At 35.0% G+C, this 16894-nt stretch overlaps 2 protein-coding genes across 2 annotated transcripts; both read right to left on the bottom strand.

Annotated features, from left to right (window-relative positions):
• Positions 1 to 3161: 3161 nt before the first annotated feature.
• On the bottom strand, positions 3162 to 9075 carry LOC128226418 (activated RNA polymerase II transcriptional coactivator p15-like). Its single transcript, XM_052936295.1, has 5 exons — positions 9070 to 9075; positions 7736 to 7792; positions 4325 to 4447; positions 3444 to 3549; positions 3162 to 3244 (listed from the first exon to the last, which is right to left on the bottom strand). Exons 1-5 carry the CDS (start codon positions 9073 to 9075, stop codon positions 3162 to 3164), a joined length of 375 nt encoding a protein of 124 aa, XP_052792255.1.
• A 2570-nt stretch (positions 9076 to 11645) lies between these two features.
• Positions 11646 to 13572, bottom strand: LOC128228868 (piggyBac transposable element-derived protein 4-like). The gene is made up of 2 exons (XM_052940400.1): positions 13326 to 13572; positions 11646 to 13050 (listed from the first exon to the last, which is right to left on the bottom strand). The coding sequence occupies exons 1-2, from the start codon at positions 13448 to 13450 to the stop codon at positions 11835 to 11837; spliced, it is 1341 nt and encodes a 446-aa protein (XP_052796360.1). The 5' UTR covers positions 13451 to 13572; the 3' UTR covers positions 11646 to 11834.
• Between the last annotated feature and the right edge of the window lie 3322 nt (positions 13573 to 16894).

Genomic DNA, 16894 nt, shown 5'->3' with positions numbered 1-16894 from the left:
GAGATTTATTGCAAAGTTAAAGTTGACAAATAAAATATATTCTGCTAAAGTTGTGTAATAATGACGAAGGTATTCGAATTTATTCAATGTAAGCGAATAGCACAAAAATATATATACGAAAAATGGAGACGTAATGTTTTTCTTACTTAAGAATGGCGCAACTTCAAATAAACACTCTTCATCTAGTTGTAGACATCTTGTGTACTTTTTCACCATTCATTGATTTACTTGTTTACATGCTATGAACACTGTATAATGTTTTACGCAATAAACATATCTTATCGTAACGACATGCATGGGTCGGATATGCAACCATGGAAACGTTTTCAATTGTAATCATTAATTTTACACAATGCTTCAAAAAGAACCGTGCACACTCATAGCTGGACTGCTTAAACAATATTATGTGTGTTTTTTTTTAACAGAAGAGAAAAACAATAAACCAACTTGACAAAACATAATTTAAAACGTGCAATTCTAAGTTTCTTCATACTCTAGCCGTCCTTAATCCTTTATTTAAAAAAATGAACATTTTTATTGCCATCGCATCTTTCTCTACACTTTTAACAAATTGCATCAATAGTTTAGGCCTATAACAAATTGCATAAATTAAGACATTATGTTTATATATGTTATTCTATTTTGTTACATATAAAAGCAAATAAGATTGTAAAATTAGTTTAACAAACATCGGCAACACAATCCGTCGCCTCGAGCCATAAGTTATGAACCGGGAATTATGAGACCGGATGAGACCGGGAAATGATTTTGGGGCGACACTATTTCCCGGTCCCGGCTCCTCCGGTCTCTGTTTTCAAAATTTTATAGTCCTTATCGGGCATGTTCATGTTATAGAATAAATGATTGTTATGCAAAGGCTCTAATAACGTTTAGAAATAATGCGATAATAACATGACCAAAATTTAAAAAATAATAAAATAATCAGCTTCAGATTTCTTAAACAGCTATAAAATCAACACACTTATTTGTAAACATTGTCTCCTAAGCCACAATCCGTTCAATAACTTTTTTATCTTTAAATTTACGATACCAAACTAAGATGTCGATCGAAGAATATGTTTTTTGCCACATACTGGACGCATACATTTTTCAAAATTCAAAGAAAAAGTCCACTTACCAGGCAAAAGTTGGTACCGGAATCGGTACTTTTCATTTTAAATTCGCCATTTTGTTTGCCATGAAACATTTTTCTCACTTAATGTTTGCATGAAACGAAATTACGTCCTCCATCTTGAATTAACCAATGACATACAAGTTTGACAATGAACTGAGTCTTGTACGCGACAAACTGTCTTGCCATCGAAAGGACACATGTATATGTGCCAAGTTAATTTAAGATTCCTCTATGCATGTCGCGCTGGAGTACGGGATGGTTTTCTTGCGGATATATGGTTATTTTTAAATCCATTTGCAACCTGTTTCATAAAATATACTGTTTGTAAAGTTTACGTTTTTTTTTAATTTTGATATCTCGAAGAATATTCGTCAGCATATATTGTTTTATTCGATGTTCAATTGATTTTCCTGCTGGTTTGTACAATGATGCAACCGTGTGAAGACATAATTTAACCGTAGTTTTAAACCTTGCATGAACTCAGATGGCTGTTTTGAATTTTGAATTAGGGTTAAGACGATACAGGGAATATCGATAATGTTTCGATACTTGCCTTCGCCGATACTTATATCTATATGCAAGCCAGGCGTATCGCGGTGCGTGCTGGTCGATTGCTCCTACGTATATTCGAATTATCAATATTTTGTACAGTAATAAGCATCGGGGGTAACAGTTACTAGTAACGTAATCCGAAAAGACACACAGACGACTATTTGCAACCACGACATAGGGACGAAGTAAATAAAGAAAAAGTATGTTTAAGTCATGTCGAAATACATCTTTAACAATATTGTGATCGGCGTCAGATATCAGTGAAAGTAAGAAACAATTACTATCAAGACATCGCACCCAAGTTACCAAGACCTCCAGGAAGTTTGTAATACTAGAGCGTTTTTATAAACCTTCAACCCTTAATGTTCGTTATGGCCTGTTCGAAAATGAATGCTTTAGTTTCCATCCTATGAGTTTGTATTTTTGCTTTACTTGCGCTCATTATAAACTACATAAGCATGACATCCGACGACGTTACCAATATTCGTTCGCAACTTATATTACTGAATTCCGCGTGGAAACAACACTTCGGCAGCACGACTGCTATTTGATGTATTAATGACGGGACATCAACTAACAGTGATGGACTGGTTAGTAAGTACACGTCGACAGGAGTGGTAACAGTGGCGATTTCAAGGGTAACGATAATACATGAGTACAACGGCGACGGGAGACCATAACATTAGTCAATATGAAAGGAGTGGCTCCAGTTTATACAAAAAGGGTTGAATACACCACCAGACAATGCTGAATACAAAATACCTTAATTAGCTCTAGCCATTGATATACATGAGAAGTTTTCAAAGTTTTTCCCTATACATTGGTTGTGCATCATTTAAAAATGCCTTATTCAAACAATTTAACCTCTAACCATTGTGGTTCATGAGCAGATTTTTAGTTTGTTCTTTGAATACTAATGTGCAGTGCATCGGAACCATTTGAACAATTTTAAAAGGGACGAATACAAGGATGTTTCTGTTGTAGTTTTAGGAAACACACCATGCGTTCCAGAGTTATAGTTTGAAGAAGATGGTGGAACAAAGACATCTTATTAGTACTAGCATCCGTGAGCAGATGCTACATGTACATCTCGCATATTGTTGTCAGTCGCATATTGTTGTCAGTCGATATGAAGGACATTAAAGGACAAAATGCTAGCTAGATGTATGGAACTTGCTTCTTGAGTAGGTATAAGTGTCAAAGTGAACATGTGTACCAACCTCTGAGTAAATAGTCCATACTTTATTGTTTGAGAGCAACCCAATAATCAACATTGTTTTTTTTCATCATTTCTTTGGTATAATAGACATGGTAAAAACTGCCATTGACCAAGCATAAAATGCTTATATCAGTTTATAACCAGGAACACATGGTTTTTGCTTGTTGTTTGAATGTGTGAAATTAAACAAAATTACAACAATTGAAGTATGATGTGCATTTTAAATGTCTTATGATGGTCCTGGATATCTTTGGGCTAGGAAAGGTCACTGATGGCTTGCTCTATATCGTCCATCTGATTCTTCAGCTGCCGCCACTGATCAAGAGGCAGGCTTATCCCTGAAAAAAGACTAGAAAATTGAACTTGTTCAAAAATTCGGTTCCCTCAAGGTTTCATCTCGGACCCCGGCATCCTCGAGCGATCACACTTTTATTGTTTTTAAGTTTTATGTCCTATGAATAAGATACAATCAAAATCTAAGATGCAGTTTCTTCAAACATGTTTAAGGTGAATGTTCAATTTTTAGATCATCAATACCTTTCTTTCCAGGTCTTAACTCGCCATCAGCATCATAAAATTCCCGAATTCCAACCATCACCTTTCCTCTGAATTCACTAACAGTCACAAATCGCTTGTTTGCTATCTGAAATTGGAAAAAAATCCTTTTAACCTCACCCGTTGTTTCATACCAAGTTCCACACAGAATACAATACACAATAAGCCTCACCCTATGTTTTATGTGAAGTTCCAATTAGAAATTATACTAAACTAGCATCCCTTCCAAGTTTAAGAATAGTAGGTAATTTTTTTGACCTCATCTTAATGTTGCTATAGAAGTTGGCATTAAAGATATAGTTTCCAGTAAAACATGTACCGATATACATTCTTCTGACAGCAGTGAATAAGTTAAATAGATAATATAAAGCCAAGAATATGGCTAATGCAATTTATACAGGTACCTTATAGGTCAATTGAAGTGGTAAATAATATGTTTATAAAAATTACAACATTGATCTATCATCAACTTTCAAGCAAAACAGTTCTAAATCATTCTATTTTTTTTGAAAAACCTGTTTTAAAAGATAATCATGTACCCGTACTTAGTCACTCTGAAGACATTGAGATTTGATCGACAGTCTATAGCCTACCTCACCACCAAATTAGAGGACCATAGGTCCAGACGTTCTCTTAATTTTTGGCGACCTTGAACTTAGACCTACTGACCCCAAACTACTAGGGGTCATATGCTGTTTATGACCAACCCCTATACAAAGTTTCATTCTTTGTGCTAGCATTCTCTAAGGTTTGGTCTACTAACCAACCTATCAACATTTACAAAGAAATATAACATGGCTTGACGCTCCTTTGAATGTTTGCATGAAAATTCGTTTTTTAAACAGTTTTTTTGTTTAGATCACCTGAAAACTATAGTCTCCATTTGGACCTTTGGCAGCAGATGCTGCCTTCTTTTTGGGTGGTTCTACTGCCTTTTTCTTTGGTTCTTTTTCTTTCTTTTCCTGCTTTGCTTTTTTCTTTTTAGGCTGAAGAATAAAATAGAGTTCATGTGGTAATGTTGCTTTCTAAGCGTCCCACTTTAAAAATTAATGACTCCCTTTACTAGGGACATTTTTTAAAATAATGTTACTGAAGAATGAAAGCATTGAAATGAGCAAAGAGAATTGGAAATTAACAAGGGGAGATAACAATGCTGAATGGTGCTAAAACTCCTTCTAGTTAAGTTTGATCAAAGTGATTAAAACTAGATACTGTACCTAATGATTGCAAATGCTTTGTCATGAAAATTGTAATAGATTGGTACAACTCTAGCCGGAACGACTGTACTTGTTTTTATATATATGACCTTTCAAATGTCCTTTTTCTGCTTGTTGGAGTACATATACCGGTAACTTGTTGATATTCAGACAGTGCAGTTTCTAAATGTGCATTTTAAGAATTGGCAATGTTCACATTAATATCTCCCACTTTAATAACTGTTGATGTTGTAACATTTTTGAGTATGTCATCTAGGTGTTGGCAGAAATCACTGATGGGATCAACTGATGGTTTGTACACACTGAATAGAAACAATGGTGGTGATGTGATAGCATTACCAGCCTATGTTTATGTACGCTGTCCATGTGGCAACTCGACCTCTAGTGTGAGAATTGGCTGTAGTTGGCCTGTGTTTTTTATCAATGTTAAAGTATTTCAAAATCCTTCAAGGGGTTCAAGACATATGGAGTGAACAAAAAAAGAAGTCACATACATGCACTCTCTACATAGTCTCAAAATGGTGAAATTTTGTGGAGTATTATTTCTAAATCCTTCAAGGGGTTCAAGAGATATGGAGAGGACACAAATAAAAGTCGTATGAAATCCATATGACATTTGATCTCTATTTGTGACATTGACCTTGAACCCAGCTGGTCGAAACAAGCACTTTGCACATTGCCTTAATATGGTGATCATTTGTGGCGAGCTATTTCGAAATCCTTTAAAAATGTCAAGACATATGGAGCCGACACAAAAAATAGTAATATTTTAGTCCCATGACCTCTGACCTCAGTGTGACCTTAACCTTGAACTGAGCTGTTAATTACATGCACTCTGCACATGGTCTCAACATGGTAAACATTTGTGGTGAAGTATTTCAAAATACTGCAAAGGGTTCAATAGATGTGAAGCAGACACAAATTGTAGTTATATGACATTTGACCTCTAAGTGAGACCTTGACCTTGGACCAAGCTGGTTGTTACATGTGCTCTGCAATATGGTGAACATTTGTGGCAAGTTATCTCAAAATCGTTCCAGCAGTTCAAGAATTATGAAGCGTTAAAGATTTGTGACAGACAGATATTCTGTCAGACAACTCGAGCAAAAATAATACATCTCCCCACTTCTGGGGGGAAACATTTGATACAAATGTGGTCTATACCTTTAAACAGGGCATTTGTTAAATATTTGGCTAAAGGGCTTGACCATGTAGTTTCCATTGCATTATTAGTTATTGCCAAGACAAAATGATAACGGACAGATGGAAAGACAGCGCAACTACTTTTTGCCTCTGAAGTATGGTACAAAAAGTACAGTTTAGAATAAGTCATAATGATTTATAATAATACATTTGTAGTAATAATAATAATCTTTAATGTTAGAACAAGTATCATCATAAACAACTTCATCATTCATTGTACAAACGATACATACAAGCTGATGCATCAGCACCATGAACAAGAGCTGTCGTAAGACAGCGTGCTCGACTACGCCGCTTTGACTTAAAAGTGAATACAATAACAATGTTATATGTGCCTGTCGAAAGCAATAAAACAATCAAATTAAAAAGTGAACAAGAATCGCGATGTGACAAAACCAGGTTTTTAATGATTGGCAGAAGAGATTTGTTCTCTTCTAAACTCTTCCTATATACCAAGTTTGGTCACAATATGTAGACCCTTAAGTTATTCAATACCAACCCCTTTTATATTAATAGTAACCTTGACCTTGAACAAAGGGGCCTCAATGCATTCCCATAAAAGGTGTCCTTAAACTCTTCGAATATACCAAGTTTTATTTCTTTAAGTCAAACCTAGCCCGAACAATGACGCAAGTCATTCAAATAACTTGTTTTCCCTTCATGAAAATGTGGTTAAGAGAATAAAAATGTACCTTTCAAAAAAAAATTAAAAGAAAAATAATAAAAAAAAATCATTCAAGGGCCAAAATTTGTTTATAGGGTTAAAATGGAGTTATGTTCCTTGTTATAAGATGGTCGTCAATAATTCTGCGAAGTATTAAGTGCATTGAATGATGGGTATGTAAGTTTTTTTTATTAAAATCCCAACTTGCCCTAAAACTTTAACCTGCCCTAAAACTTTAACCTTAGTCAATCAGGGGTCATAACTTGTATTAAAAATAATATGGAGTTATGTAACCTCATTGTGTGATGGTCCTGAACAATTGTGTGAAGTATTAAGTCAACTGAATGAAGGGTATAGAAGTTATTAAACCATATCCCAACCTGCCCTAAAACTTTAACCCAAGTTCCATAGGCAATCAGGGGCCATAATTTGTATAAAAGATAATATGGAGTTATCTAACATCATTGTGTGATGGCCCTGAACAACTGTGTGAAGTATTAAGTCAATTGAATGAAGGGTATTGGACTTATAAGTGAAAATCCCAACTTGCCCTAAAACTTTAACCTGCCCTAAAACTTTAACCCAAGTCAATCAGGGGCCATAACTTGTACAAAGTATAATATGGTGTTATGTTACCTCATTGTGTGATGGTCCTGTACAACTGTGTGAAGTATTAAGTCAATTGAAGGAAGGGTATAGAAGTTATCAATAAATATCCCAACTTGCCCTAAAATTTTAACTTTAATTCCATAGTCAATCAGGGGCCATAATTTGAATAAAGGATAATATGGAGTTATCTAACCACATTATGTGATGGCCCTGAACAACTGTGTGAAGTATTAAGTCAATTGAATTAAGGGTATTGGACTTATAAGTGAAAATCCTAACTTGCCCTAAAACTTTAACCAGACGCTGACGCCGACGCTGGGGCGAGTAGTATAGCCCTCCTTATTCTTCGAATAGTCGAGCTAAAAATGATATCATCACCACAATTGTTGTGTCAGCATTTTCATCTATTTCATCGTGTTAACTCACATCAAAAATTGAATGCCAAAACAAATCTAACAGAGTTAGGGCTATCACCCAGTTTATTCAGTTGAGCACTGTTTTGTATCCTGACATTCATGGATTCAAGTCAAGCTCCACTCTAGGCGTACTTCCCTAAGGTGTACTTCACAAAACAAGCTTACCTCCTCTATGTCTGAGCTGGACTCATCCGAAGATGACACAAATTCCTTTGACTTCACCTGGAAAAGTATAAAAACTGACCAATGAACATGTCCTATGTGTGCTGCTCAAACTATAGCGCCTTTTTTAAATGTACTTCTCGTATGCAGGTACGCTAGTATGCGCCATATCACATATTAATTATGCACAACTGCATATTGTATTATTAAGTTGTGTTGAATTGCATAATTATCAACCACATTAAATTGCATATGTAAATATTGAAAATATGTTTTGCTTTTCATAATTGGAGGAAATAAATATATACATTATAATATGCTACACTATAAACTGTCCAATGTACATGTACTATGTATCATATGCTACACTTTAATCTAACCAATGTACATGTACTATGTATTATATGCTACACTTTAATCTAACCAATGTACATGTACTATGTATCATATGACCAATGTACATGTACTATGTATCATATGCTACACTTTAATCTAACCATTGTACATGTACTTTGTATTATATGATACACTTTAATATAACCAATGTACATGTACTATGTATTATATGACCAATGTACATGTACTATGTATTATATGCTACACTTTAAACTACCCTAAGTACATGTACTATGAATTATATGATACACTTTAAACTAACCAATGCACTTGAATTAAGAATAACAGGCATCACTATAAACTGCCCAATGTACATATATTATGTATAATAAGATCTACTTTTTTAGCTTGTGTTTTGAGAATGGTTTTTTTCAGGTCAGTGTCTTAGATCTTTTTTTTCTTTAATGTATCAAGGTTTGGATGAGTTCATTTTTTATAGATTGAATTCAAATTTCAATGTTGTAGGATGTTTTTTTTTATCATATTTTAGGAAAAGTATCTGGAGAAAAATACAACTAACCGAATATAAGTTTAATAGGATTTATTCCTAAAATGTAAAACAAAACTTCATTGAAATTTGATCATGGTAACAAACTTAACAGAGAGGATTAACATTGATACCCTTAAAACAAAAACTGCGAGATCAAATCATGTCGCATTTGATATTGTTTTAATACTGTATGTCCACCAGCAATTAATGCAAGGCACATTATCCTCATTGATATAATGTATATGCGAAGATACTGTTGTGGAATGGCTGCCCAAATCTTATGAATAACATGTGTGAGCCCCCTGAGATTTGGTTGCAGCGACTGGGCACACACATTGCGCTTCAAAAGGTGCCTTAGGCCACACCAAATTGATATTTCGTTCTGCTGATTTACCGCTCCTATTTTTTTGAAAATGTAAAAAAAAAAAAAATTTTTTTTGTGCGCCCGTACCTCCATTTTGACCGCCAAGCAGATTTTTTTCAGGTAATAATTTATTAAAAGGCTAAAAATAATCATGAACAATTTTTCTACGCTAGTTTTCATGTTTTTGTAAAGGGAAGTTACCGATGCGTAGTGTTTTTATACTGTATATCGATCAGTTACGCATGTGTTTCAATAAATTGTCAATTAAATCAAAATGGTGGCTTCCGGTATAAAAAATGTGGCTCGAAATTGGAAATTAAATCTTATTTTTGACAATAAATATGTTTTGAGCATGCTTGGAGTCATTGTTGATCGTCTCATGCACTAAAGGATCATTATTTAAAGCAATCATTATGCAATAAAGCATGTGTATCCGAGACTGGTAGCGATTATATTGCGTAATTAGTGACTCGTTTTGAATGTAAATCGGAATGATCAACTTAGTACTATTTTATTCAAGTCATAATACAAGGGACCAAAATTTTACCTCGTTACGACGATGCTGAAGATGACAGGTCAACTTAACTGGAACATGAGTCATTGTTTGGTCCAAATTGATGTATCAAGCTCATTTTTGATCAAATTCTGACAAAACTGAACAAATAGCGATATAAACACTGGTCTGGATATACCTCAACATAAGTAAGCCTAAGTTTATCACCTTATATTTTGTTTTTATTTGCAGCATAATCCGGGATTGTAATGCACTTGTCAATTGTAACCACTGCCCCGCCCACCCCTCGCCCTTGTTCCAGGGGTATACCGGGGACAGCAGAGGCAATGGGCTGTGTTTTTACCTTTCAGGTGGCCCCGCAGTGCCTAGTGAATGTGGTTTTGTCTTCATATTGAAAATAGTCGGGAATGGGCCTCACATAGGTATTCGGGGTTGCGGGGCCATTTGGCAGGGATTTTACCAGCAGTGTGTCCCTGCAGGTCGGGTATTTTACCCGGGTTTTGAGAGACTGTAAGTCAAAGTCCCTGCTATTCCGGACTTAGAGGGGGGGGGGGGGGGCATATACAATTGACTGGTACATAAAAACATCTAAATAACCAAAAAAAGTACTCTGAAAAATACCCTTGTTCTTTTTGTTTTAATAAGCACATGTCATTGCATTTCCTGTGATAATAAAAACAAAATTTAGTCTTATGTTACATGGAGTCTGATGTTTGATGATGCCTGTGTAAGTGATCATTTTTTACAAATCCAAAATCAATCCTAAGTTATGTCTAAATACAGTTGCATATGATGTTATAACTGATTCAGGTAGATTTATATAAGTCGTTTTAAACTTTTTACTAAAAGCAGGGTTATTTATTAAATCATGAATGATCGTCATATTAAAATAAGTTTTACGTTTTAATTATATAAGAACTTAGATTTATCCATATAATGATTGTACTAAACACGGATGAATAAATAGTATGTATTCCATCATTTTCCCAATGTCCATTAGAGGTTCAGTTCAAGATGGCATTAAAATGGGTTTAAGGGCAATGATTTCTTTCTTATTTATATTGAATATAAAGGAAAAATATATGTTTCGCTCTTCGCTCGCTTCGGTTTTTATAAAAACTGACAATTGTTTAAAAAAAAATTTGCTCGCTCGCTCCAATTTTTTTTGGCAAAATTCCAAGGAACTAAACATTAATTTGGTGTGGCCTTACATACTCAATCGGAAAAAAATGAAGCGAGTTTATAACTTTGATAGATCTAATCGGGTATATGAATATTAAATACCCGGTTAGATCTATCATAGTTATATACTCACTACTTTTTTTCTCTAGTTATTTAATCCTTAGACCCACTGAGGCTTTAAGGTACAGATTAAAAAATATTACCAATATTTCGGCACTTTTTTAACTGGGAAATTGGTGGCAACGTAGCTATCAATTAAAAAAACAAATTTAGAAGGGATTTTTTATCTGTACCTAAATCATATGCTTCATTTTGTTTTAATCATCAAATTCAAATAAGTTCAACATAAAAATCCATTTTTTATATAGTTTTTTACATCAACCTAAATTGTGCCCAATAAAAATGGAGACAAATGGCTTCAACGGATATATCCTCAATAATCAATCATGACAAAAGCTCCCTATCAAGATGCACAGCAACCACATAGAATAGATGCACATAGCTGGTTGTGCAGTCCATGAATATTAAATATTACAGTACACATTGTCCATTGCATCTCACTCAACCACTTCACCCTAAACTACAGACATCATGAAAGTTCGGGAAAAGTGTCAGAAAATCTCAAAATGCCTTAACCCTTAACCCGCTATGTATTCAGTGCATTCATCCTTTGTCTCTGGTGAATTAATACTGGGTAATTAGTGGAAATACACCCATGTCACTTCAATTGTTGTATCTTCTTTATTTCAAGACTAAGAGTATAAAAACCTATATGTATCTTGCATGTTAGAGTCTAAGGTATCCGATGCTAATCTCGAAACAGGTAAATTATATTTATTTTTACCTGCACAGGTGTGTTAATTAGAACATAGGTGGGAAAATGATAAAGTCATTTAGTTTCATACTTTTTATGACATGAATCTGTCCAAAAGGTATATACATATATAGGCAATGAATAACAGTAGCATCTAAGTTGTATATCAAACACAAAATAGGCAAAATTGTTGAAAATATACACAGGTAAAAATACTTGAAATCAAGGTGAGTCACATTTTCTCAACCATGTCAATGTAATTACAGGTAGATCTCATGTATTTACATCAGCAAAGTCCGTCATAATTATTTCATCACACAGCTTACACTTATCACACATTATTCAAGATGGTCTTATAGTCCTGGTGTGTGTGTGATAGATCCCAAAACAATAGGGGTTACACAGAGCTACCTGGTATTCTGGACACCAGAATGCTGTCTGCTTCCTTTTGTGTCCTTCATGATTTCCTGGCTTGTCGTTGCAAGCAACACAGTCCCGGCATGGCTTGGCACGCTTTGCCCCTGGTTTTGCTGGGATGCTGTCAGGAAAGTGCCTTCCTGTAAGGCGAGCAGGCTTTTCCCCAAGGCTTGGTCTTCCTCGCCGAACAGACTGCCCACGAGGTCCGCCACCTTCCTCAATCAGGGCCTCTACTACGGACTTCCGAAACCCCTCATGGTCCTTCTTCGGGAAGTTTGTGGAATACTTCTCATACAATCTGTAGGCGTTTACAATACATATGTTCATTATGTGAAAAAACAGCTTTCTCCACCACTTTTTTGTTTTCCTTGCCACTGTGTTGTACTGGCCAAATTGGTCTAGTAGATCAACGCCTCCCATATGTTTACAATAGTCAACTATGGCCGAGGGCTTCCGAACATTGATGTCTGTGCCATGCATCTTCTTCCACAGGACATTCATCATTGGGTTGTGGATGGTTGACAGCATATGGACGTCCCGTTTGTCCTTGAACTTCATGGCAAGCATGTTGTTGCCAGTTCTGTAGATGCATTCACCCTCGTTCAGCTTCCGCTTCAGCTGAATGGCTTTAGGCGTACCGCTTCTATTCACACGAAGTGTCCCACAAGCGTATGTATTGAGCACATCTAGTTCTGAAAATAGTTCTGGACTTGTATAATAGTTGTCCATATATACATGGTGTCCTTTGGACAACACTCCACACCTAGCCATTAGTCCTACGACCACCTGGGAAGTGAGTGTCAGGTTTTCCGGATCAACCCCTACAGCCTCACAGTAGTTGGTGGTGTCCTCATTCCGTTTTCCTGCATAAACATCAAACCCCAAACAATAGCCACTGCTAGCCTCACACAGCTGGAAGAGTTTGATGCCGAATTTCTGTGGCTTTGCTGGATTGTAGACTTTAATCTTCAAACGACCTTTCCAGGGACATGTTCCTTCGTCAAAGCTCAGGTTCTGTTCTGGCGTGTAGACCTCGGAGAACCTGGCCATGGCATGCGTGATTAGTGGGCGCAGTCTGGTCAATGGATCCCGGTTATCAAGCTCGTTCATCACATGGAAGTTACTCAGAATGATTAGGAACCTGAAGAAATAAATAACACAGTGAAAACATGCTTTTTTATTGAATAAATAAGTAGCCAAAAATATTTTGCAAAGTAAATAATAAAAGTTATAAAAATATATATTTGTTATTGATTTATTTACCCAGATAATACATCATAATTATGGTGAATAAATTTCTTTGTGTTTCTTCATTAGCTTTTATAACATATGAATTGATGCTCAAGACAACTACATTAGAAAGATATGTATCACTGTGTAGAAAAAAAGAAGAAAAAAGTTTGGATATATAATGACCTGTCTCGTGTCATGGTCTTCCCAAAGAAAGGGATCTCTGTGGATGGGTCTGTTGACCAGTAGGACTCGATTTCGGACTTGAAAACAAGTCCGATATTGATTACGACAGCAAGAAACACCTTCATTTCCTCCACAGAAACGGGCGACCATTTTCTCAAACGACTGTTTGGTTTCAGTGCGTTTCCTGCTTCCAGAATCCTTATCTTGTTAGCCGCATAGACGTTGGTCTCTGTCGTCAACTTTTCGATAAGTTCATTGTCAACAAATAGCTTAAAAAAGTCTATAGGATCACGAGTCCAAAGCTACATTGAGTCGGGATTCCCCAGTGAAAGGTGCTCTGAATGCGACGTCATCCATTTGGCTCCACCCATGGTCAAGGTCAACATCAAACTGATCGTCGATTTCAGGTGCAAAATCCAGCAATGGTAACTCAACTATAACACCTCTATTTCTTCTAATGTCTACTGGATCAAATCCCTCAAATTCCTCATCACTATCGTCGCTAGAATCCCAGAAATCTGGTTGAAAATCGTATATCTCAGAATCACTCGAGTCGCTATCCGCCATTTTAGAAAACTTTTTGACCTATTTTTAGCCCGAACTTCCGGAACGCGTAAATAAAACAAGACGTAAATTTAACAATTTGACAGTTTTACATATATATGCAATTACCAGGGCTGCAACAACATTTTGACCAAGTATTTTACCGATATTACATCGCTAAATTAGGTTACTTCACATGTAAACAGGGTCACTATCAAGCACGCTGTCAAGCAACAATTGTCGTGATCAGCGTTACGAGATCAATATCGGTAAACGACTTTTGTCGCGTCGAGCGGGTTAAGGGTTAATAACTAAAATTAAAACAACTTATTCTGATCAAAAAGTTTAAGAATTCAAGTTCCCAAAAGAATCCAAACAAAATCTCAACACAGCGATCAGGTTAACAGTGATTGGTGGAATTACCGAAAAAACTCTTAAATTTCCATAGGTATATATACAATACAGTATGCGAGGTGGTTTATACGTCAGGGGTGCGTTTCAATAAAGATTTTTATCGTAAATTGAAATTATCTTAGTGTCATAGTTTCATTATTTTATTACATATTTGAGTGAATTGAACTCAAATCAGCATTGAAAATGAACACCAAATTGAGTAAATAAAAATAATTGATGTACATGTATTGTTAATCTTTATACAGGTTTAAGATAATTGAAGTTACGACTAAAATCCTTTATTGAAACGGCCCCCAGGGTTTTATACTTAATTGTATGTGTGTGTGTGTGTGTGGGGGGGGGGGCTATAACTCCGAAACCCCTTTATAATTATATAACCCACATGGATTTTTAGCTTTGATAAAATGTTGACAAATCATGATAAATAGTTGTACTGGTATAAGAAGAAAAACTGTGGCAGGTATAAGATAGTTTAGTTATACATCCGAAAACCCAATATATATGGAAGAAGAACCCAAGAAAGATGCCTACAGTATAGCGGACATTCATTTCGAGCTTCTCGGCCATTTTTATCGAAATTTATACGAAACGTGAGTATAGCTTTTCTTTCCCGGATTTTGCTGTGATGTCGAAACACATTCGGAGCTCCTCGGCCATTTTTTTCAAAAACAACCTCTTGTTTTTGAAAAAAATGGCCGAGGAGCTCCGAATGGTCGAAACAGTGATGCGTTGTATCCTAGTAAAACTAAAGTTATTGTTTTTTTGCAAATCTAAAAGAACATTACTGAAAGAACAGGATTTCTACTATGATGGCGCTAAAGTAGATATTGTTGATGAGTTTGTGTATCTTGGTGTTATGTTTAGCTACAATGGTAAATTTACTAAAACTAAAAAACTTTTGGTAGATCAAGCTCGTAAAGCAATGTTTGCACTTATAAAGATATCTCGTAAACTTAACTTAGCTTTCTCTTTACAATTGTATTTGTTTAATTCAATGATTGTACCAATATTATTATATGGTTCAGAGGTATGGGCTATGGAGGATCTTAAGATATTAGACCAATTTCAGTTAAAATATTGTAAACTCATTTTAAATTTAAAACAGTGTACCCCTAATTGTATGATTTATGGTGAACTTGGTTTAAAACCAATTTCTATACAAGCTAAAACTAGGCTTTTGACCTTTTGGAGTAAAATAGTAAATTCTGCTGATGTGAGCAGCAGCAAAATTAGTCATTTATTGTATAATACTGCATATTCTTTGCACAATGATGTTACCTCTGGCTTAAAGTTCCCATGGCTTTCCTTTGTTAAGAATTCTTTAAATGATTTAGGATTAAGTATGTACTTTGATTTGCAACAGGTTAATAGTGTTATTGTTTTTAAAAATATGGTTAGAAACAGATTATCTGACCAATTTATTCAAAATTGGTATAGTATTGTTTCAAATTCACCAAAATGTCAAATGTATAAAGTATACAAAAAAGTTTTTGGGTTTGAAAGCTATATTGATATACTACCCAAGAATCTTTCATTGTATTTGCTTAAATTTAGAATTATGAATCACAAATTTCCTATTGAAGTAGGGCGTGGTCAAAATGTTGAGAGATTTTGTAGAACATGTCATTTGTGTAGTAGTAATAGTTTAGGTGATGAATTTCATTACTTGTTTGAATGTCAACATTTTTCAGACGATAGAAAGAAAAACATTAAATTGTACTTTTGTCGTAACCCTAATTGTATTAAGTTAGATCAATTAATGAACAGTAAAAACAAAAAAGAACTTATTAAACTGGCTATATTTTGTAAATCCCTTGTATCTAATGTCAAATAGTCATTCTCCTTTAAAAACAATACGACTTATTTGTCTTAGTATGTCCTATTATAGGAAACTGTATGTAATATATGTCCACTTTGTTTATATATATATATATGTTTAATTAATTGTTTGTTAAAGCGTTATTGTTCTGATCACATGGTTGTAATAACCCATGATCTAAAATAAATCTTGAATCTTGAATCTTGAATCTTGAATCTTGTAAAAATGGGAAGTAGTTATTTCGTACGCTTACTATTTCGTACCCTTCGATTTTTGGTCATTTCGTACCCTACCTACAGTCATTTCGTACCCTACCTGTTTCTTCATTCCATGACTGTTTTTCAAATGTTAAATAACTTCAAATATAAATAAGATATGCTGTAGGGTACTGTACAAAGTGACTATCCAAAGGGTACGAAAATAACCAAAAATCGGAGAGTACGAAATGACTAAATAACCCAAACTCCGCGCAGTGTTACTTCCCTTGCAGTACAGTAATCACTGCCACCAAACTCCGCGCAGTGTTACTTCCCTTGCAGTACAGTAATCACTGCCACCACAAGATTTTAATCCAAAATTGGATGAAAACTTTTAATGGCATTTTTTTTAATCATATATATTTATTCTTATATCCTTTCTTAAATAATTACTTTACGCCAGTTGATAGGCATAATATGTTTTATAAAAAAATAACAATTAAAAAAAACATTCGGAAATGTTCGGTCTTTTTTCAAATTGAAAGTAGGATTTACAAATTACAATATCAACATGGATGTGTTGTTAGCTATTCAGA

The sequence above is a fragment of the Mya arenaria genome, chromosome 3, assembly GCF_026914265.1.
Source record: "Mya arenaria isolate MELC-2E11 chromosome 3, ASM2691426v1".
Lineage (NCBI taxonomy): Eukaryota > Metazoa > Mollusca > Bivalvia > Myida > Myidae > Mya > Mya arenaria.
The sequence above is the reverse complement of the archived record's forward strand: the minus strand, read 5'-3'. Positions and strand labels throughout refer to the sequence as shown.

What these genes read in the sequence shown, in the direction of transcription:
- LOC128228868 (XM_052940400.1), bottom strand. Translation starts at nt 13,450, where the DNA reads ATGAAGGTGTTTCTTGCTGTCGTAATCAATATCGGACTTGTTTTCAAG. An exon ending in AAGACCATGACACGAGACAG is followed by an intron (nt 13,051 to 13,325) that starts GTCATTATATAT and finishes TTATTTCTTCAG; the next exon opens with GTTCCTAATCATTCTGAGTA.
- LOC128226418 (XM_052936295.1), bottom strand. An exon ending in CCAGCTCAGACATAGAGGAG is followed by an intron (nt 4,448 to 7,735) that starts GTAAGCTTGTTT and finishes TTTATTCTTCAG; the next exon opens with CCTAAAAAGAAAAAAGCAAA. An exon ending in GTTAAGACCTGGAAAGAAAG is followed by an intron (nt 3,245 to 3,443) that starts GTATTGATGATC and finishes GTCTTTTTTCAG; the next exon opens with GGATAAGCCTGCCTCTTGAT.